The 22667-nt window shown below is 44.5% G+C and overlaps 1 protein-coding gene across 1 annotated transcript in view; it reads left to right on the top strand.

Annotated features, from left to right (window-relative positions):
- Positions 1-8221: 8221 nt before the first annotated feature.
- The window catches only part of LOC117438198 (SUMO-activating enzyme subunit 2-like), a 35031-nt gene continuing 20585 nt past the window's right edge, over positions 8222-22667 (top strand). The window contains exon 1 of the mRNA XM_034073681.1: positions 8222-8487. Coding sequence (XP_033929572.1) covers positions 8338-8487 — 150 coding nt within the window. The 5' untranslated portion in view covers positions 8222-8337. The remainder of the gene's footprint in view (positions 8488-22667) is intronic.

Raw genomic sequence — 22667 nt, forward strand, 5'->3', positions numbered from 1 at the left:
GATGATGATTTAGATACTAATTGTGGAAGTTTAAAGTGGAGGTGGTACTATAGTAGCCAACCAAAATATATTTGCCCAGGTGGATACCAATGTCACATAAATCCTGATTATGTACCTAGTCAAACGGCTAGGTATCAGTCATCACACCTCTGTGGAAGAAAAGGATGGTCTTGTGTATGCTGGAATACTGCAGGCTGGGGATATGACTGTCAATGTAAGACTCTATGAGGTTTAATAGCAGGAATAGCCATACAACCCGTGCCTGCAAGCTAGTAAATTTAACTGAAATTTAACTGGAAAATTGGAAACAGAAAAAAGTAACTAAAATTGGACTTAAAATATATGGAACTGGAGAAGACCCAAATGTGATTATTAGTATTAAGATCAAAGAAAAATATAAAGAGTCAATACAACATCATGTATTATCATGAAATGGAAACTGGAGTCCAATGTGAAATTCCCACAGTTGCTAAAAAAAAAAAAATCTCTTTGTAAATCTTGCTGAAAATATAGCTAAAGCATTGAATGTAACTAACTGCTGTGTTTATGGGGGAACTAACCGGGGAGAGAGATGGCCCTGGGAGGCAATGGAGAGTAATATAAGTGACCCTGCAGTCTGGAAAAATCTAAAAGGGAACAAATGGACCAGGCCACCAATGGCAGATTGACTTTACAGAACTGCCAAGGAAGGGGGGTATAGGCATTTGTTACTAAATTGAATAATAATCAAATGGTTTGCTGTCTTGGATTTAAAGGACTCTTTCTTTGCTTAATATTGGCCAAAGAAAACCAGAATTTATTGGCTTTTGAATAAGGAAAATCCTGGCACAGTAAGGAAAACTCAGCTAATTTGGACAGTATTACCTGAAGGGTTTAAAACCAATCCGACGAGTTTTGAAATCAGTTAACACTGGAACTAGAAACATGGAATCCACCCAATCAGAGGGACCTATGTCTCGTTAATGGTGGGATTATTGAATTTTCTGGGACTGAATGATTATCAGGTATCCAGACAAAAGGCCAAACTAATTCAAACCTGAGTTTCCTACCTAGGGTATGAAACAACAGGAGAACAGAGAAGTTGGAACTGCTAGAAAATAAGCCATTTAACCATCAAGGAGTTCTGTACGTACCTGGGAATGACTGCATGATGCAGACATGGATACACGATTATGGTGTTCTGGTAAGACCACTATATGAACTGTTAAAAGAAACCTCTCTCTTTGGAATAGACCGATTCTGTAGAGGAGGGCTTAAAACAGAGCTAATGAGAACTGCAGCTCTGTGACTTCCGGATGTGACTAAATCATTTTGGCTATATTCCTATGAAGAGCAGGGAATAGCTTTGGTCCTTGCTCAGAAGCTAGGACCCTATAAGAAGACAGTGGTGCATTTTTCAAAACAGCTGGATGAAGCAAGCAAAAGATAGCCCAGATGCCTAAGAGCTGTGGCTGCAGTTGTCATGAACATTGAAGAGGCTTGCAAATTTACCTTGGGACAAAAGATTACTGTACTAGTGTCTCATGTTGTATTAGCAGTTCTGGAACAGAAAGAAGCCCACTGGTTATCTCCTTCATGGTTTTTTTTTGGTTTTTAAATTTAAGCTGGTGACTCTGATCAGGAAACTGGAAATAATTTGGCCAATATTGAAGCCAAACAAGAAGCTGAATCCCTGATGGCAAACTAACAATTGAGAAATCTAAACCTAGATATTCAAAGGAGGTTAGAAAATTGATTGAAGATCTCAAAGGACAGGAAAAAAGGGGGTTGGGTTCAGATACATGATGGGCGAATTTTAATTCCCTGTAATCAATTCTGGAAGATACTTCAGGAGGAACCTAATAAAACTCATTGGGGTCGCAACTCTTTGTATAAATACTTAGACAGGCAAATTGTAGGAAGGAGAAAATAGAAATCATATTGGTACAACTGGGAAGGAAGCTACCCAGGACAGTACTGGCAAATAAATTTTCCTGAGTCACCGAGAACAGGTTACCAATATTTGTTGGTGTTAACGGATACTTTTTCAGGGTGGCCAGAAGCATTCCCTTGTAGAAAAGTAATGTAAGACAAGTAATTGGAACATCGTTATATGATATACCTTGTTTTGGAGTACCAGAGGCAATTTCTTCCGACCGAGGCTCGCACTTTAGAGCAAAATAGTTACAAGAAACTAGCAAAAATTAGAAGCTGATTGGCAACTACATGTACCATACAGGCCCCAGGTCAGTGGGCAAGTAGAAAAGATGGTTCATCTGATCAAAACATCAGACTGGTAAAATATGTCAGGAAATAAATTAATATTGGTACCAAGCCTTACCACTGGCTCTATTAAGGCTTTGAACTAAACCTCGGTCGAAAGAAAAGGCTAGACCATGTAAAATTTTATATGGAAGACCATATGGGGTCCAACAGGGAGTGCCTCTCCAAGTGGGAGAAGAAAACCATGTGGCTGGAACTCGAAGCAGAGGACTGGAGAGTCCAGTACATAATATACAACCTGGAGATTACGTATACATAAAATCTTTCAGACCCACAGAGGAAGAAGATCTCGAACCAAGGTGGAAGGGGCCGTTCCAAGTATTACTCACAACTTTCACTACTATAAGTGTCTGGATTCAAGAAGGCTCCAAAAGCTCCCTGGAAAATCACATCGAGCGGTAATAACAAAGATAGAGTGATCCATGGGTGTTAACACAATGTTGCAATTGTAATCAGAATATAAATCCAGGTATGAGATAAGGGCAGTACAAGTGCTGCACATACTACATGAAGCTTGGCCTAATTAGGTGTATACCCGACTGCTAGTGTCCATTTGGTGTACACCCACGAGGCAACGGGCATCCTGTGGTTTACAGTCACAGGGGACAGTGAGCATCTTGTGGTTTGGGTCCGCAAGACACAGTGGATGTCTTGTACAAAAGGTTTTACGCACGAGAGGCAGCGGGCGTCCTGTGGTTTACAGACACAGGGGGCAGTGGGCATCTTGTGGTTTGGGTAAAGGTGTAAAACAAGAGGCAGCGGGCGTCCTATGGTTTACAATCACAGGAGGCAGTGGGCATCTTGTGGTTAGGGTCCTGCAAGACACGGTGGGTGTCTTGTACAAAAGGTTTTAGGTGTAAAACAAGAGGCAGCGGGCGTCCTATGGTTTACAATCACAGGAGGCAGTGAGCATCTTGCAGTTAGGGTCCTGCAAGACACAGTGGGTGTCTTGTAGAAAAAGTTTTGGTTTTTAGGCAGCAAGCATCTGGTGGTTTGAGTCCTGCAAGATACAGTGGGTGTCTTGTAGAAAAGGTTTTGAGGATTTCAAAGGTATGTGCTGCATGAAAGTAATCTGACCATTCTGAATCAATCCATGCTAAGCTGGGAAAACTGCAGGAGAGTAAAATTGTTGGAAGTGGATTGGATGAGGAGTTACAGGATGGTTCAGAGATATACTTAACCAAGGCCTTCTCCAGGTATAATTTTAAATCAATAGAAGGAACATGGATAGGTCTGTCATAAATAATAGAGTAAAAGAATTTACTCACTTTATAGAAAAAGGGGGGACTGATACACGGGTAACCAATGTACAGGGAGGTAATACAGAGAAATTGTACAAGGGAGTTAAAGAAATTCCTTTGCTTAAACAAAAGTGTTGTCTGTCCTAAATACCTGCCATTGCCACCTTGCCAAGGCATTGATTATTGCTGGAGGGGAAGAAACAGATGCTAATTCTACTGACAAAAGCAGATGAAAGGTCCTGCTGATAGGCGGCAGGAGAGGCAGACTGGGTGACCAAGCCTTAAGACCATGACAAAAGCACAGGTGTTGGGTCCTACTGATAAGCGGCAGGAGAAGCAGACTGGGCGCCGACTAACCCTGAGTCCATGTCTGAAGATTAAAAGGTGTAAAGTTTAAGAAGAGGGAGACTCATTTACTTCATCTTGAAGACCCCTACCCACAGGAGGAAGACTCATTTACTTCATCCTGAGACCCCTGCCCATGATCAGAAGGGGCACTGCGCAAGTGCAAAAGACCTTCTGGCTCATTATAATACGAAGCGGGGATAGATAATACATATGTATAGGCGGATTGAGCAACCTCATGTCTATGTATACCTTAAGAGAATAAATGTAAAGCGAGAACAACCCTGAGGTGTGCATGCTTTGCAGGAGCTATCCCCATGCACCTCAGCGCTGAATAAAAGCATACCTACTTTACAACTTTAACTAGTTGTGGAGTCTATCCGTGCATCAATAAGAGCTGCTGGAAAAAAAAAAAGGTGGACACATGCGTTTCGAGTAAAAGGATCCATAAAGGAATGGAAAGTTGTGACTGAACCCAGAGACGCCAAGCTGACCCTCTAGAGGACTTGGATAAGTAACTGAGAGAATTCATATTGACTCCTGTAAATCTGATATGGGAAATGAAGATATAGTTGAAATTATTTTAAGAAACCATAGGATAAGGGCCAGTACTAGTCCATGCCCTCCTATATGCAAACACTGCAATTTGTATATTAGAGCCAAGTGTCCCAATTGTTTGAAGCATATTATTACTCATAGGAGAGACCATGAACAATTTTTGAGAAATCAATTACAGTTCTTTTTGCATTCAGTGTGAAATTACCACCTCGTTGGAACAGTTGTTGTGGGTCAAATACTACTGTCATAGTAGCCGACGGGGAATATACCTTTAACCTACCAGAGAGGGCAAGACCAGAGGGAATAGGTGCTGCAGCTGAAAAGGTCTGCCGAGGGCTGCAACCCCTGGGGCTGTGACCGCTGAGCACTATGATCCTGACCGGACCTCTTTTGGTGTCGGTTCTGATAGGAACCGTATGGGAAGATGCCGTGGCTTCTAAAATCATTCACAACAACTGTAGTGAATGCATTACCACAACTAGACAAGGGAGAGTAACCTCTCAAACCCTGATCTATCACACTGTTTATGAATGCAAAGGAAAAAATATAGGCAGTTGCATATACAATCAAACTCAGTGAGAACAAATTCAGAAGAAGGAAGATTAATTGGAATAAGTTATAATGAAGTTATAACCAATTTGAGTACCTCACTGTCAATAATTTTTGATGCATGTGATATTATAGATGATGATTTGGATACTAATAGTGGAAGTTCAGAGTGGAGGTGGTACTATAGTAGCCAACCAAAATATATTTGCCCAGGTGGATACCAATGTCATATAAATCCTGATTATGTACCTAATCAAACAGCTAGGTATCAGTCATCACACCTCTGTGGAAGAAAAGGATGGTCTTGTGTATGCTGGGATACTGCAGGCTAGGGATGTGATTATCAGTGTAAGACTTTTACAAGCTTCAATAGCAAGAATACAAACAAACAATAACTGTACAACCCGTGCCTGCAATCCAATAAATTTAACTCTCATAGATTTGAAAAAAAAAAATTGGAAACAGAAGCAAGTAACTAAAATTGGACTTAAAATATATGGAAGTGGGGAAGACCCAGCTGTGATTATTAGTATTAAGATCAAAAAACTGGAGTCCAATATGAAATTCTCACAGTTGCTAAAAATCTCCTTGTAAATCTTGCTGAAAATATATCTAAAGCATTGAATGTAACTAACTGCTATGTTTGTGGGGGAACTAACCAGGGAAAGAGATGGGCCTGGGAGGCAATGGAGAGTAATATAAGCGACCCTACAATCTGGAAAAATCGAAAAGGAAACAAAAGGAGACAACAATGGATCTTGCAAATGGGTATAATCGGAAAAAGTTGTTGGCAAAAATTTAGAAAATGGTGTAAAACCAATAGGAAATTTACTTTGTGAAGGGGGTTATATGTGGAAGAGAGCAAGGAAAGACTGGGGAAGATGGGGAAATCCCATAGAAATAAATCACCAATTCAGTAACTGGACTAATGGAACTAACATACCAAACAGTTGCCTACTCCAAATGGATATTATTGAATCTGTGGTAAAATAACTTTTGCATTTTTACCCCAAAATTGGACAGGTTCATGTATATTAGGAATGATCAGACCTAATTTCTTCTTATTAAGGAGAAAACAATATAAAAGAGAGCTACAAAAATGGAAAGACAATGAGTGGCCATCTGAATGAATAATCTATTATGATTTGACAACTTGGACCGAAGATGCATCCTGGGGATACAGGACTCCTATATGTATGTCGAATAAGAATTATAAGGTCACAAACTGTGGTAGAAATAGTAGTAAATAAAACAGAAAATGTATTAGGATTAATTGCAAAGCAAAATACTAAAATGAAAACTGCAATATATCAGAATCGTGTGGTTTTAGATTGCCTGTTGGCTCAAGAAGGAGTGGTCTGTGGAAAATTTAATCTTAGTGATTGCTGTTTAGGATTAGATCTATTGTTCTTAAAAGAAGGAGGGTTATGTGTAGCTCTCAATGAAGAATGTTGTTCTTTGGCTGACCATACTGGAGTAGTCCAGGACACCATGTCTGAACTCCGGAAAAGGTTAGATCAACGTAAGAAAGATCGTGAGATGGGCAGGTCATGGTATGAAAACTGATTTAATGTTTCACCTTGGCTAACCACTTTGTTGTCCACTTTAGCAGGACCGCTTATCATGTTGATTTTGGGACTTATATTTGAGCCTTGTATATTACACTATATTTTACGCTTTATTAGGGAACGATTTGACATAGCTAAACTGCTTATTTTAACTATGAGGTCTGGGGCAAATTATAAGAGTGTATCTATTGATGAGGATGAAGATTGTTGTGAATATATTATGTCACGTAGGGGCTACACTGATTGTAATTGTGAGATATTACCCTGTGAGTGTTCTGATAAATGTTGGGATTGTGGAAAAAGGTTTATTTGCAGTGCTGAGAATGAAAGCAGCATCTAATAAACAATAATAGGATAAAAAGAAAAAGGGGGGATTGTGAAAAACTAAAGAATAAGGTATTGTTTATTAAGATATATGTTAAGTATATATGTTAAGCCCAATATAAAGGTTAGGCAACAGAAGATATGAAATTGCTTATGCACACAGCCAACGGACACAGCTTATGCAAGACAAGATAACCGCAATTGCTTACACCAATTAAACCAGAGACCGTTTATGCAAACATAAGATGACCACAAGGTGTTACAGAAACTGGCTTGCAAGATGTTCCAGGAACTGGCAGAAATAAGACAAACCACTCCATATAAGGACATAAATGAAGGGTCAACTATGGGACAAAGGAGGAAGACTTCTTACTTCAGCCTCAACGACCACCGGGAGGCAGAAGTCGACCCCCTAGCAACAGCTGAAGCATGCGCAGAGTACCTCAACTACGTCATGAACACGGAAGTAAAAGATGTATAAGGGGGGGCTGTTTGAACTGCTCAGTACGGCAGTAGGCGGAGCGCAGACTCCCCTGCCGTCCAGCGCTGTCTTTGCTCATATTCTACTTCCTATAATTAATAAAATTCTAAATGGATTATGATCCGTTGTGGTTTCAATTTATAACAATTTGCATAGTGAAATGTGCTTGAAATGTGCTCTGACAGTCATATTTCTTTGGATGGGGAAGAGGTGGAGGTTTTTGTTGGAGATTTTGTTCCCCTCTCAGGTACAGTGATAGGGTAAGCACAGCACCTGTCTTGTTACCACAGTCTGATCCTCACAGACTCATCAAGCTGCTTTAGTTTAAAGCAGTCTCAAGTCTTTTGTGGAGTTCCCTGTTAGTTTAGGCTGAATTGCAGTATTTTAATTGACTTAATGGAGGCGTAATTTAAGTGTCTTTGAAGCATTTTGTACAGGTTTAATGCTGCTGCATAAAACAATGCACTAAAAGTGTGGATTTAAAAAGGGGACGGGTGGTAGCTAAAATGATGGAATGTATTTGCAAAGCTACTTTTTAAAGGAAGAATGCTCACCATGTCGACTGCAGGGGGCAAGTCAAACTAGACTGGCAGATACACAAATCTCGTGCTCGGCCCAGAGCGCTGCCCCTGCTTTCCGCGGGTGTCTGCCTGCTCTGTTCCTCGGCTACAGCCGGTAGCCCGGGTGCGCAGTTCGTAGCTGAAGCCCTGGCTGCAGCAGGCAGGAGAAGACCAGCTTCCCTAGATCACAGGCAACCACCAGCCAAGGACAGGCCGCAGACAGTGGCGACGGGAGTAGTAGTAGGACTCGAACCCGAACCCTCTCGCCCCGCCCAAGCTCTGGCCACGCTGCAGTCTTCCGGGGCGGTGCGTGGGAAAGGCTTGAGGCTCTTATGTTCGACTGAGGGGGGTGTGGGTACCTGTTGTTCCGGTTTTGCTCAGGCTTGGTGTTCGGATTGCGGCCTGGCTGAGAAGAGTTGTGTTCGTCGGTCTGTTGTTCCCCCGTCATCATGTCGATGCTGGGCTCGATGTTGGGCTCTTTACGCAGCGAGCTGGCAGAGGCTGTGGCCCAGGCGCGGCTCCTGGTGGTGGGAGCCGGCGGTATCGGCTGCGAGCTTCTCAAGGACCTGGTGCTCACCGGCTTCAGCAACATCGACGTGGTACGGGCTGGGGCTGCGGCGGTGTCGGGGGCTGGTGGCGCGGGCGGGGGTGTAGCGAGTGGGGCGGGGGCCGGGGCGCTGTGGTGGCGCAGCAGCTCCCGCCAGCCGCATTGTCTGTGTTTTCAAACTGCTCTCGGCCCACCAAAGCGGCCGCGTGCGGTGGGGATAGGCCCCGCCACAAAGGGTCTGCGATCTGTGGGCGCCATTCGCGCCCTTGTCTCAGAGCGGGCCGCCCCGAGTTGTGTTCGGGCTCCCTAACAAAGCGAGCGCTTTCCCCCGGTAGCCGGGCGGCCCTCCCAGACCAGCGGCGGGTCCCGCCGTCGCTCGGCGGGAGAGCGGCTGCGCATCTCTGTGTGCCTGTAGATTAAATATCACGGCAAATAGCGGCGTGCCATGTTAACTGCCCCACGAGTGATCTTTAAAGTTTTAGTTTTATCTAATTTCGCATTTGCTAACACTGTGGGTAATAGTCCAGTGATGGATTGCAACACAAAACAAAATTCGTGGGAGGTGAACTGTGTTTTCAGATACCGACCTGTAAAACTGTCAGTCCTAGGATTCCGGTCACGACAGCTTCCGTGGGCTGTGCTTTCAGTTTTGCTTCCTGATACTGTTCTCTGAGCGTGTATAGGAAGGACAGAATTTTGAGGGTGTTAGTGAAAACAGGTCGGAGAGAAATACTGTTAGTAAAACTCTCATTACCCAATTTCCAGACCTTTGTTAAGAATTTCTTGTTGTAGTTATGTAAAGCATATGGTTTAAAAAACTTATGGGAGTACAAATCCAGCTGGAGCACGGGTCTGTTTCCTTGAATATGTTTTCCCTTGTGTGTGCCTGGCCAGGAGTCACATCTGAGAGTTTTGCATGACAGGTTGTGAGAAATTTTTTTAGTCAGACTTGTTGAGCAAAGCATGTTAGAAACAACTTTTATCTAAAACTATATCAGCTTGTATAAGAGTACAGCTACTGATTTGCCTTGTTATTCAGACAACTAAGGCCTTTCTACTGAAATACTATTTTAAAATTTGTAGGATAAGCTTAAGTGTAATTTCAGGTTGTCCCTTTGACTTCAGTCTGCTGCCAAGAGCCTATCCAATTTTAATATTGTATTGGTGAAGTAAATGTGTACAAAAGAGTGGAAGCCTGCATTTTTTGCACTGTTCCCCCCCTTTTTTCCTACCTTAATATGTAATTTGTGTATTTCTGCAGTCCATTTAATATCTCCTGATTTTCCAGTTAGTCATTAGGTATAAATTTCATTGGTGTTTGCTTGTTGTTTCACTTACTATAGTTTGATTTTTTTTGCTTTTTTTTTAATTATCTTTCAAGGTAAGTTGGACTCAAGTACATGTTGGATCAGGGATTTATGAAAAATATTATTGGCAATGTTTTATGCAAGATTGTAATATTTTGATAACATACAGAGTAGATGGGCAATAAGACAAGGTGAGAGCAGAAAAAGAATTGTTATGCAGAGAGGGAACTAGCTGTTGGGACAATAAATTGCTTTCATCAACATTTGTGGTATTGAGGGCTTTCATGGTTATTAAATACTAACAAACTTGGACACCTAAAAATGCTTTATATTTTATAAGTTGTGAATTAGTTTTAGAAACAATGTTAATACTATTTTAAAAAGCTAGTATTTTTGAATGCCAGACAACTTGCAAGTAAGTGATTTCATTAAGTATAGTTTGTGGAAAGGCAGTGACTTTGTCCTTATGAAGAACAAAATTAAAATTTCAAAATCCAAGTCTGAAAGTGAATATATATCTTCTTAGGAAGCTCTGAGGCCTTTTCTTCTAAAGTACAAAAATTAGAACAATATAAAAGTTATTTGGTAAGAGAACTGTTATATTCTGATCATTCTGAGCTAGATTGAAGTTTCTCTTGAGGTCTTGTCCTAGGTTCAGGACAGGTCTCAAGTATTCTCTTTGGAGAAAAACTTCCTTTGCTTCTTCTGGTCTCGGTAGTACTGTTTTCAGTTGTGGCTTATGTAATTTGTTATCATCTCGAGTTAGTCTTGACAGATTTCTGGGTAATGGAAGTTTTAATGATGCACTTGATCATTTTCACTTGAGGTTCTTGGGCTTTCTGGCTTTGGACTAAGCAAGCTTTAGTGTATCCTATGAGAAAGGGAAGTAGGTCTAAATGTGTTTTCATAAAAATACCATTTTCATTAAAAGATGCAGGACTGTGAGTAGTTACTAGGATCCTATGGGTAAAAAAAGAGTCTGTTTTATAATAGCCTAAAGCATTCTATAACTTCTGTTAGTTCTATATCCACAAGTGCTTTTATTTAGTGTTATTTAGGGTCCTGGGTTCAGCAATAGCAGTCATTTTTCTCAGTAGCTGGTGCAGAGCTATGTTTTTGACTTTCAGTCTGGGAACAATGCTGATAATACTGATTGTTTTTAGCTGTTGCTCAGTGGTGTTTACTTTGACTAAGGACTTTGAGTTTCATGCTCTGCTGGGGGGGGGAAGCCAGGAGGATGCAGAGACAGGACACCTGACCCAAACTAGCCAAAGAGGTATTCCATACCACAGTACATCATGTCCAGTATATAAACTGAGGGCAGTTACCCAGAAGGGATAGATCACTTGCTTGGGTAGGGTTGGGTATTGTTTGGCAGGTGGTGAGCAGTTGTATTCTCTTCCCTTATTTCCCTTATCATTATTATTATTATTGGTCATGGCAGTAGTGGTTTTGTGTTATATATTAGTTACTGGGCTGTTCTTATCCCAACCCATGGGAGTTACATTCTTTTGATATTCCTCCCCATCCCTCTGGGAGCTGGGGGAGGAAGGGGGGGGGGGGGAGTGAGTGAGTGGCGGTGTGGTTCTGGCTTGTCTGCTGGGCTTAAGCTATGACAGTTCTTTGTGGGGCTCAAAGGGTTGAGATAATGACAGATCTGACCAGAGTGTGTCTAATTGTATTTGTGATAAGTATTTATTGTTTTGGATTAATAGTAGCTTGTCACAATGCTGATACATTGGCTCTCAAAGTTGTTGCTCTTGATCTCAGACTTTCAGCATGTCTTACCTTACTTACAGTCGTTATTTGCTGTGTTAGTGTTTATCAGCTAGGGGTCTTGGGCTAAGGTTAGGGTTCTTGTTTCATTGTACTTTATGGTAATGACTTGAAATTCAGTAGATCATGAAACTGATCTGGTTTGTGTTCCCTGTGTGGTTACCACCTCTATAATTTGGGAAGTATATAGTAGTAGTATTGAGCAATTCTGTCTTTAGTTACCTCCTCAGGTGGTCAACCCGTGAAGGAGACATTCCCTTCCCAGCGACACCCCCCCCCCAACCGCTCCCCAACAGACTACTTACTGCATCATTTGAGAGTTGTGAAGGTTTTGAATGTCCTTTGAGTACCCTTGAGACCTTCCTGCTGATCGTGATGGGGATCACCATGTTGGCACACGTACAGAGTGTGTTTTACCCACAACCATTTTGTCTGATCTTGAAAATTAAGCAGTCGGGTTTGGGTCTTGTCTGGGATTAGATGATGATATAGGAGGACCAATAAATTTTCCCCAAGGCTGGAGAGTCATGAGTGGCAGGGTGTGTGGGATAGTATGGGCAAGTATCTAGTCCACTGGGCCCTTCCAGTGCTTTGGAACTTCACCGCTGAACAAGTGCAAAATCCAGAAAAATTAGTAAAACACTTAAATGGAGTGTGTTGTCATCCAGGTCATAACAGAGAGGGATAAATCATGGCAACGTGCTGGGGCTTGGCCTATGCTTACAGAGCCCTGTTCAATACTATGCATCACTTTCTAAGTCTAAAAGATGTATCTGGATCTGATGGCAAAGCAACAGACAATGCAGCTACTTGAACTCTGACTGCAACTGACAGCGCAGCTGCAGCCCCAGGTGGAGGTGCAGCTGTAGCCCCAGCGACTAATACAGTAGCTACTCAAACTCTGACTAAAACAGACAATGCAGCTAATCCAGTTCCAAGCATAGCAACTACACCAACCCTGGCGACAAGTACAGCAGCTGCCCAACCCCTGACAATATATATTGCAGCCACTCCAACCACATTGATAATTACTGCAGCTAAACCAGAGGACCAGTTTGTGCCAATATCAGTTGCACTTGTATTCAAGGGGAAAAGCAAGGAAGATAAAAAGCAAGATGATGAAACAGTGCACTTAATGCATGGGACAGCATCTGAACAGGAGTTATTATGTCAGTCAGAGGAAGAAGAATAGGTGACGTTTTGACCCCAGACCTCAACTGAGCTACGGAATATGCAAAAAGAGTTTACCCATCAACCAGGGGAGCGCATCATCACCTAGTTGATCCGATGCTGGCACATTGGGGCCAATGGTTATGAACTAGAAGGTAGAGACCCTAAGTAGCTGGGATCACTTGCTAGGGAAGGGGGAATTGACAAAGCAGTTGCCAAAGAGAAACAGTCCTTCAGCCTTTGGAAGTGGCTCTTGGCAGCTATGTGTCCTGGATTCAGCAATAGCAGACATTTTTCTCCTTCTTAGTAGCTGGTGCAGTGCTGTGGTTTTGACTTTCAGCCTGGAAACAGTGCTGATAACACCAATGTTTTTAGTTGTTGCTAAGTCATGTTTACTCTGACCAAGGACTTTGTGAGTCTTATGCCCTGCCGGGGAGGAGGGGAAGCTGGGAGGAAGCAGAGACAGGACACCTGACCCAAGCTAGCCAAGGAGGTAGTCCATACCACAGCATGTCATGCCCAGGATGTAGAACAGGGGGCAATTACATGGAAGGGCTAGATCACTGCTTGGATCGGGATTGGTATCGTTTGGCGGGTAGTGAGCGTTTGTATTCTCTTCCCCTGTTATTTCCCTTATTATTATTGGTGGTAGCAGCAGTGGTTTGTGTTATACCTTAGTTACTGGACTGTTCTTATCTCAACCCATGGGAGTTACATTTTTTCAGTTCTCCTCCCCATCCTTCCAGGAGCTGAGGGAGGAGAGAGGGTAGAGTGAGTGAAGGAGCTGCATGGCTTGGCTTTAACCACAACACTATGAAAGAAAGGTTTCTGTACAAGGAGAATGTTAGGAGCGTTCGGCCAAGTAGATCACGCTAGAGAAAGTCATCCAGTCTCTGAGGCAATCAGCCATTGTAGATATGATTTGTTGCAGGCCGGATGCTGGGAATGCACACGTAGATCCAGATGAAGTTGTATGTACACGACCCACGTGGCGCAAATTTATCACATGCCCATTCATTGGCAACAGTAACTTGGAATGACATAGTACCACCAACAGTGGATGAAATCATTCATGAGCTCTGAGAATTCCAAGACAATCTCACCCCTTCCATAATTTCTTCTGTGAAAAAGCTTTCCCAGGAGTTTAAACAACTGAGAGATGATGTGTCTGATATATCCAGCTCCCCACATATACCAACCCACATCTCAGCTATTAAGAAGGGGCATCCTACTGCTCGAGAGAGAAGATATCGGAGGTATACGCCATGGGCCACCCTATTGTTTTACCTGTGAGATCACAGAGAAGACATGAGGAAGTGGGATGGAAAACCTTCCTCTGCTCTGGAGGAACTGGTGTGTGAATTGAAAATGAGAACAGAAGTCAAGGATGACCATCCCATGAAAGTTGCAGCTTCAGTTTCTGGTGAGCAGGTTCCCAGATGGACTGGAAGATCTGATTTTACTACAGTTCTTGTGATAAAGAAGAATAATCCCTTTCTACAAGAATTAAGTGTCCAATGTTATGATGATTATTAGAGGGGCCCTGCCTCCAGCCAGGTGGAGGTAGGGGACAATTGGATTTACTAGACAGTCTGGATCAGATGGCCTGGCACATCAGTCCCACAGAAGTATAAGGCTCTAGTAGGTCCCAGTGCACAGTGTACCCTGATGCCATCGAACTGACAAGGGGTGGAACTCATCTCTATTTATGGAGTGATGGGAGAATTCCAAGAGTTGACTCTACTGGAGGCTGAAATCAGCCTGACTGGGAGGAAATGGCAGAAGCACCCCATCATGACTGGTCCAGAGGCTCCATGCATCCTTGGCATAGACTACCTCAGGAGAGGGTACTTCAAAGATTGAGAAGGGTACCGATGGGCTTTTAGTATTGCTGCTTTGGAGACTGAGGAAATTAAGTAGCTGTCCACCTTGCCTGATCTCTCAGAGGATCCTTCTGTTGTGGGGTTGCTGAAGGTCGAAGAAAAGCAAGTGCCAATTGCAACTACAACAGTGGACTGGCGGAAATAACGCACCAAGAAAGACTGCTCGATTCCCATCCATAAGCTGATTTTAAGCTGATCCATAAGCACTAGAGAGCCAAAGAGCGATCAGAAGGACCCGCTCACCTTTTGTACTTCATTCGTCATCCTCCAAACCAAAGAGGCTTTAACCTTCTAGCTTACTTAATTCCAGCACGTTTCACACTCATGAATAACCTGGGCAATAGTGTCCATTGTTACTTCTACCCCTCGATCATGAGCCCATCTGTATGTTGCATCTCTGCCTTGATGGCCTGAAGTGTCATGAGCCCACCAGGCTAAAATTAATTCACCCTTACATTGTCAATATAAATCCATCTGAGCCACTTCAATCTTAGCAACTTTATCCATCTGTTGGTTGTTCCGGTATTCCTCAGTGAACCAAGTCTTGGGTACATGAGCGAACCTTCACCACCAGGTGCTGCACCCGGGCAGCGATAATCTTGCCACAGTGCAGCAGCCCAGACGGGTTTACCTCTGCATTGCCAGTTGCTCTGCTTCCATTGCTGCAAGTAAGAAATGGCATGCTGATGCTCTGAGATCAGGTGCAACAAATCAGAGAGTAAATAAATCAATATTGTGACAAGTGACTATTAACCTGAAACAATGAATGCTTATCACAAATATGATTAGACACACTCTGGTCAGATCTGTCATTATCTCAACTCTTTCAGCCCCATGCTGGGCACCAAAAAGAAATGTCATGGTATAAGCTCAGCTGGTAACTCAGAATAATGCAGCTGCTCAATCATTCCCCACCTTCTCCCCCCCCCCCCCCCCCCCCCCTCCACGAGGGATGGGGAGGGGAATCTAGAGAATGTAAATCCCATGGGTGGAGATCACAACAGTCTGGTAACTAAGGTAGAATACAAAATTACTATTACTACCATCAATAATAATAATCATAAGGGAAATAACAAGGGGAGAGAATACAATTGCTCATCACCCACCAACCAATACCCAGACTGACCCTAGCAGCGATCTCCACCTTCCAGGTAACTCCCTCCAGTTTATATACTGGGCATGAAATGCTGTGGTATGGAATACCCTTTTGGCTAGTTTGGGTCAGGTGTCCTTTCTCTTCTTCTTCCTGGCTTCCTGTGCCCCTCCTCACTAGCAGAGCATGAGCCTGAAAAAGTCCTTGATCAGAGTAAGCTTTACTTAGCAACAGCTAAAGCATCAGTGCTCTTTATGTGAGAGAGCGACTAGAATGTATTGAGTTCTTTCCGGGGTCAGATGAGGAGCGAGTGGAATGTCTGTGGGTATGAATTAAGGGACAGGCTGGTACGGGTGATACAGTTGTGGGAGTCTATTATAGACCTCCTGATCAGGAAGAAGGAGTTGATGAGGCTTTCTACAGGCAACAGGAAGTAGCCTCGCAACTACATGCCTTAGTTCTCATGGGGGTTTTTAACTACCCTGATATTTGCTGGGAGACTCACATAGCCAGTCATTCACAGTCTAGGAGGTTCCTCCAGTGCATTGATGATAACTTCTTAATGCAAATGGTGGACAAACCAACTAGGAGAGGAGCGCTGCTAGATTTAGTACTCGCCAACAAGGAGGGTCTGGGTTGAAGTGGTGATGGTCAATGGCAGCCTTGGCTGCAGTGACCATGAGATGGTGGAGTTTAGGATCCTGAGTGGGAGGAACAGAATACCTAGCAAGGCCACAGTTCTGGATTTCCGAAGGGCCAACTTTGGCCTCTTCAATCAACTGCTAAGGGAAGTCTCATGGGAAAGGGTACTAGGCGGTAAAGGGGCTCAAGATAGTTGGTCAGCATTCAAGGACCAGTTCTTCCAAGCTCAGGATCAGAGCATCCCAATGGGTAGGTGTCATGGTTTGAGCATGTTTTGAGGGTGTTTTTTGTTCAAGGTTTTTTTTTCCAGCCAGGTGGGAGGGGAGTCCGGGAGGAAGGAGAGACAGGACACCTGACCCAGGCTAGTCAATGAGGTATTCCATACCATAGCACGTGATACCCAGGATGGGATACTGGGAAAGAGAAGGCTGGAGGGGGGAGCTGTGGAGGAAAATGGAGGAGGGAGCACATGGTGCTCGGCCAGGCAGGGTGGAGTGAGTTATGGGTCGGTGGCTGGTGGGGTGTTGTATTCTTTTCACTTGCTGTTTGCTGTATCATTATTATTTGTAGTAGTAAATGGCAGTAGGGGTTTTGTGTTATGCCTTAGCAATTAAACCGTTCTTATCTCAATCCGTGGGGGCTACATTCTTTGGATTCCCCTTCCTAACTCTCAGGGAGTTGGGGGACTTGGTTTAAACCACGACATTTTTGGCGCCCAACGTGGGGCCCGAGGGATTGAGATAAGAACAGATCTGAGCGGATTTATGGTCTCTTGTCACAATGCTGATTTATTGGCTCTTAGAGGTTTTTCTCTGGATCTCGCTGTTTCGGGATTTTGCCGGGTACTTGGTGTATGGATTGGATGTGTTTGTGTCGGAGGCTTGTAATACGGTGGGGCTCCGGCAGCAGGGGGGGATGGACGTGGCCGTGGACTTGGACTTGTACCAGGCCGTCCCGCTGCTCTTCGCCGTCCTTGTCCTTATCCTCGTCGTCGTCTGTGTGGAGCTGCGTGAAGCCAGGAAGGAGCGGCCCCGGGAGCTGCCGGCAGCTGAGGCTGCCAGGGAGAGCGGCACGGGGAGCCAAACGGCTGTGGCAGAGCAGCGGGAGCAGGCGGGGGAGGAGCGGAGCAGGGCGGTAGCTGAGCAGGGGGATCACGCAGCGGGGAAGGTGAGTCCCGCGGCCGTTCCCGACCCTCCGACGGCCGAGAGTGTCCCCCGGAAGTCACCCGCCGAGCCCCAGCAGGAGGCAGGAGACCACACAGCACTTCCCAGCAAGGCAGAGGAGGAAGATCCGGACTCGGGAGAAGAGAAGCTAGTGGTGGGAGAACTGGCAAGCAGGGCAGCTACATCAGCCCCAGTGACAAGTGCAGCAGCAGCAGCTGAGAGTTCTGATGGTTTTGAATGGCTTTTGGGTGCCCTTGGGACCTGCCTGCTGATTGTAATGGTGATCGGCATGGTGGCACACACACAGAGTGTGTTCTACCCACGGCCATTTTGTCTGATCCCAAAAGTTAAGCAGAGTCAGGTTTGGGTCTTGTCTAGGGTTAGACAAGGATATAGGAGCACCAGGAGACTGTCCCCAAGGCTGGACAGTCATGAGTGGCAGGGCATGTGGGACAGTATGGCCAGGTATCTGATCCACTGGGCCCCTCCAGTGCTTTGGAAGCATTGGAGGTGGAAGGCAGCTGTGTGGAGTCCCCAGCAGCAGCTGTAGAACTGCTGAAGGGGATGGTGAATGATTTTGGTGGGCCCAGATACTTCAGGCTATCAGTCCAGAGATGCAACTTAGAGATGTCTCATGATCGAGGGGTGGACTTAAGAGTGATGGTGTATTGAAAATGTGGGATCTGGGCATGACGTGAATGGTATGGAATAAGGGGTGGATAATGTCATGGTTTGAGCATGTTTTGAGGGTGTTTTTTGTTCAAGGTTTTTTTTTCCATTTTTTTTCCTCATTGACTAGCCTGGGTCAGGTGTCCTGTCTCTCCTTCCTCCCGGACTCCCCTCCCACCTGGCTGGAAAAAAAAACCTTGAACAAAAAACACCCTCAAAACATGCTCAAACCATGACAGTAGGAAATCAAGTAAGAGATCTAGGAGACCGGCATGGTTAAACAAGGAGCTGCTGGGCAAACTCAAGTGGAAAAGGAGAATCTCTGGATTATGCAAAGAGGGGCTGGCCACCTGGGAGGAGTATAAGACAGTTGTTAGAGGATGTAGGGAGGCAATCAGGACAGCTAAGGCCTCCTTGGAACTTAATCTTGCTAGTCAGATTAAGGACAATAGAAAGGGCTTCTTCAAATACATAGCAAATAAAACTAACACAAGAGGCAATATAGGCCCACTGCTGAACGAGGTGGGTGCCCTGGAGACAGAGGATACAAAGAAGGCAGAGGTGCTGAATGCTTTCTTTGCCTCTGTCTTTACTCCTGCAGACTCTCCCCAGGGGCCCCAGATTCCTGTAGCCCCAGAAGGAGTCAGGACAAAGGAGGAGTTTGCTTTGGTAGATGAGGATTGGGTTAGGGATCAGCTATGCAATCTGCACATCTATAAATCAATGGGTCCAGATGGAATGCACCCACAGGTACTGAGGGAGCTGGCGGAGGTCATTGCTAGGCCACTCTCCATCATCTTTGGTAAGTCATGGGAAACGGGAGAGGTGCCTGAGGATTGGAAGATGGCAAATGTCACACCAGTCTATAAGAAGGGCAAGAAGGAGGACCCGGGTAATTATAGACCGGTCAGCCTTACCTCCATCCCTGGAAAGGTGATGGAACAACTTATTCTTGACTCCATCTCTAGGCATATCAAGGATGAGGGGGTCATTAAGAGCAGCCAACATGGTTTTATGAGGGGGAAGTCATGTTTGACCAACCTTACAGCCTTCCATGAGGAAGTAACTAGGTGGAGGGCTGTTAGTAGTGCGGTAGATGTGGTTTTTCTTGATTTCAGTAAGGCATTTGATACTGTCTCCCACAGCATTCTTATAGATAAGCTAAGAAGCCCAGTTGGGTTTACCTCTTTGTTGCCAGTTGCTCTGCTTCCATTGCTGCAACCACCCCCACAGAGCATTTGCCACCATGCATGAATCAGCATAGAGAGAAAGTACTGGCCACTTTTCTCGTTCAGCAGTGTCCAGGGCCAGCTGGATGGCTTTCACCTCGGCAAACTGACTCAATTCACCCTCTCCTTCAGCAGTTTCTCCTAGTTGCCTTCGGGGACTCCATACAGCTGCCTTCCATCTCCGATGCTTTCCCACAATATGGCAGGACCCATCAGTAAACAAGGAATAATGCTTTTCACTTTCTAACAGTTTAGTATATGGTGGGGCCTCTTCAGCACGCATCACCTCCTTCTCTGGTGACATTCAAAAATCTTTGCCCTCTGGCCAGGCCATCATGACTTCTAGAATGACTGGATGACTGGAATTTCCTGTTCGAGCTTGTTGTGTAATTAGTGCAGCTAACTTTCCCTATGTACCATTGGTTGAATGCATAGAGGAGACCCTGCCTTTGAACAACCAGCCCAGCACGGGCAAGGGAGGTGCCAGGAGGAGCTGTGCTTCAGTGCCAATCTCTTCCGAAGCAGCTTGAACCCCTTCATAGGCTGCCAGTATCTCTTTTTCAGTTGGGGTACATCTGGCCTCAGATCCTCTGTATCCCTGACTCCAAAAGCTGAGGGGTCAACTTTGAGTCTCCCCTGCAGCTTTCTGCCAGATACTCCAGGTAGGACCATTCTCCCCAGCTGAGGTGTAGAGTACATTTTTTACATCTGGCCCGGTCTGGACTGGTCCGTGTGCTATTGCATGAACTATATGTGGTTTAATTTGCTCTAAGGCTTGTTGCTCAGGGTCTCATTTTAAGATCATTCTTCTTCTGGGTTACGTGATAGAGAGGGCTGACAATCAAACTGTAATTTGGGATGTGCATTCTTCAGAACCCCATAACACCCAAGAAAGCTTGAGTTTCTTTCTTATCTGTTGGTGGAGACATTGCTGCTATCTTGTTGATCACATCTTCGGGGATCTGGCAATGTCCATCTTGCCATTTTCTTCCAAAAAGTTTAATTTGCTGTGCAGATCCCTTGACCTTACTCTGTTTTATGGCAAATCCAGCCTTTCTAAGGATCTGGATTATTTTCTTCCTGTTCTCAAAAGCTTCTTCTGGTGTATCACCCCACATGATAATGTCATCAATGTGCTGTAGGTATTCTGGAGCTTGCCCCTGTTCCAGTGCAGTCTGGATCAGTCCATGGCAGATGGTAGGGCTGTGTTTCCACCCCTGGGGCAGTGGATTCTAAGTGTTCTGGATGCACCTCCAAGTAAAAGCGAACTGTTGCCTGCACTCTGGTGCCAAAGGAACTGAGAAGAATGCATTCACAATCCCAACTGTGGCATACCACTTGGCTGCCTCTGACTCCAGTTCATGATGCCAGTTCTATCATGTCCAGTATGGCAGCACTCAATGGTAGTGTGACTTCATTCAGGCCATAAAAGTCTACTGTTAGTCTTCATTATCCGTTAGACTTTCACACTGGCCATACGAGGCTGTTAAAAGGGTGAGCGGGTCCTACTGATCACTCTTTGTCTCTCCAGTCTGCAGACCAGCTTATGGATGGGAATTGTGGAGTCCCTGTTTGTGTAAAATTTCTGCCAGTGCACTGTTGTGGTCACAATTGGCACTTGTTGTTCTTTGACCTTCAGCAACTCCACAACACAAGTATCCTCTGAGAGACCACGCAAGGTGGACAGCTGCTCAGTTTTTTCAGTCTCCAAAGCAGCAATATCAAGAGCCCATCAGCACCCTTTTGGGTCTTTGAAGTACCCTCTCCTGAGGTAGTCTATGCTGAGGATGCATGGAGCCTCTGGACCAGTCACAATGGGGTGCTCTTGCCAGTTCCTCCCATTCAGGCTTATCTCAGCCTCCAGTACAGTCAACTCTTGGGATCCTCTTGTCACTCCAGAAATAGAAATGTCTGAGTTTTTGGGACAGTTTTTCCACAGCTGAAATGATGGAAGAGGTGAGTTTTTCTTTTAACTCTGGTTCTATGGATGATTTCATCTATTTTTGGTGGTACTATGTTGTTCCAGGTTACTGTTGCCAATGAATATGCATATGATGACGGTGAATTCTGTGTAAGTTTTTGCCACATGGGTCGTGTACATTTGACTTCACCTTGACGTATGGGTGCATCCCTGACATTTGGTTTGTGATAGATCATCTCTTCAATGGCTGTTTCTCTCTGAGACTGGATGCTTTTCTGTAGCATGGTCCACTTGGTCAAACGATTCATAACATCATCCTTGTACGGGAACTTTTCTTTCACAGCTGCCAAAAGTTACCTCCACAGGTTGAAGGACTGTTTCTCTTTTGCAATTGATTTGTCAGTTCTCCCTTCCCTAGTATGTTATCCTAGCTGCTTGGCTTCCCTACCTTTAGTTTGTGACTGTAGGCCCCATTGTCCCAGCATTGGAGCAACCAGGTTATGATGTGCTCCCCTGGTTGACAGGTATAATCGTTTTGCATATTTCATAGGTCGTTTGAGGTCTGGGGTCAAGAAGTCACCTTTTATTTTTCTTTCTCTGATTCATGTTATAATGTTTCATGATCAGATGCTGTCCTGGATAGTGAGTACATTGTTTCTCTTTTGCTTTTTCTCTTGTGTACAGAGGCAACCGATATTGGCACGAATTGGTCCTCAGGCTTAGCTGCAGTGGTTATCACTGTGGTTGGAGTGGCTGCAATATATGTTGTCATGGTTTGGGTAGCTGTTGTACTTGTCGCTGGGGTTGGTTTAGCTGCTGTGCTTGGACCTGGAGTATCTGCATTATCTGTTGTAGTTAGAGTTTGAATAGCTGCTGTACTTGTTACTAGGGTTCGTGTAGCTGCTGTTTTTGTAGTTGGAGTATCCGAGTTGTCTGTTGCTTTACCATCAAATCCAGAGATATTCTTTGAAAGGTGCTGGTTAGTGTAGAACAGGGCTCTGTAAGCATAGGCTAAGCCACAGAACCTTGCCATTATTTGTTTCTCTCTGGTATGACCAGGATGACAACCCACCTCATTTAAGTGTTTTAGTAATTTTTCTGCATTTTGTACTGTTTCAGTGGTGATGTTTGAAAGCACTGGAGGGGCCCACTGGCCTAGATACTTGCCCATACTATCCCACATACCCTGCCACTCCTGTCTGTCCAACTTTGGGGAAAATTTCTCATTTCCCCTGTATTGTCATTTAACTCTAGACAAGACCGAAACCCGACTTCTGAGGTCAGACAAAATGGTTGTGGGTAAAACTCACTCTGTATGTGTGCCAACATGGTGATCCCCATCACAATCAGCAGGCATGTCTCAAGAATACGCAAATGCT

The sequence above is a fragment of the Melopsittacus undulatus genome (genome assembly GCF_012275295.1).
Source record: "Melopsittacus undulatus isolate bMelUnd1 chromosome W unlocalized genomic scaffold, bMelUnd1.mat.Z SUPER_W_unloc_1, whole genome shotgun sequence".
NCBI lineage: Eukaryota > Metazoa > Chordata > Aves > Psittaciformes > Psittaculidae > Melopsittacus > Melopsittacus undulatus.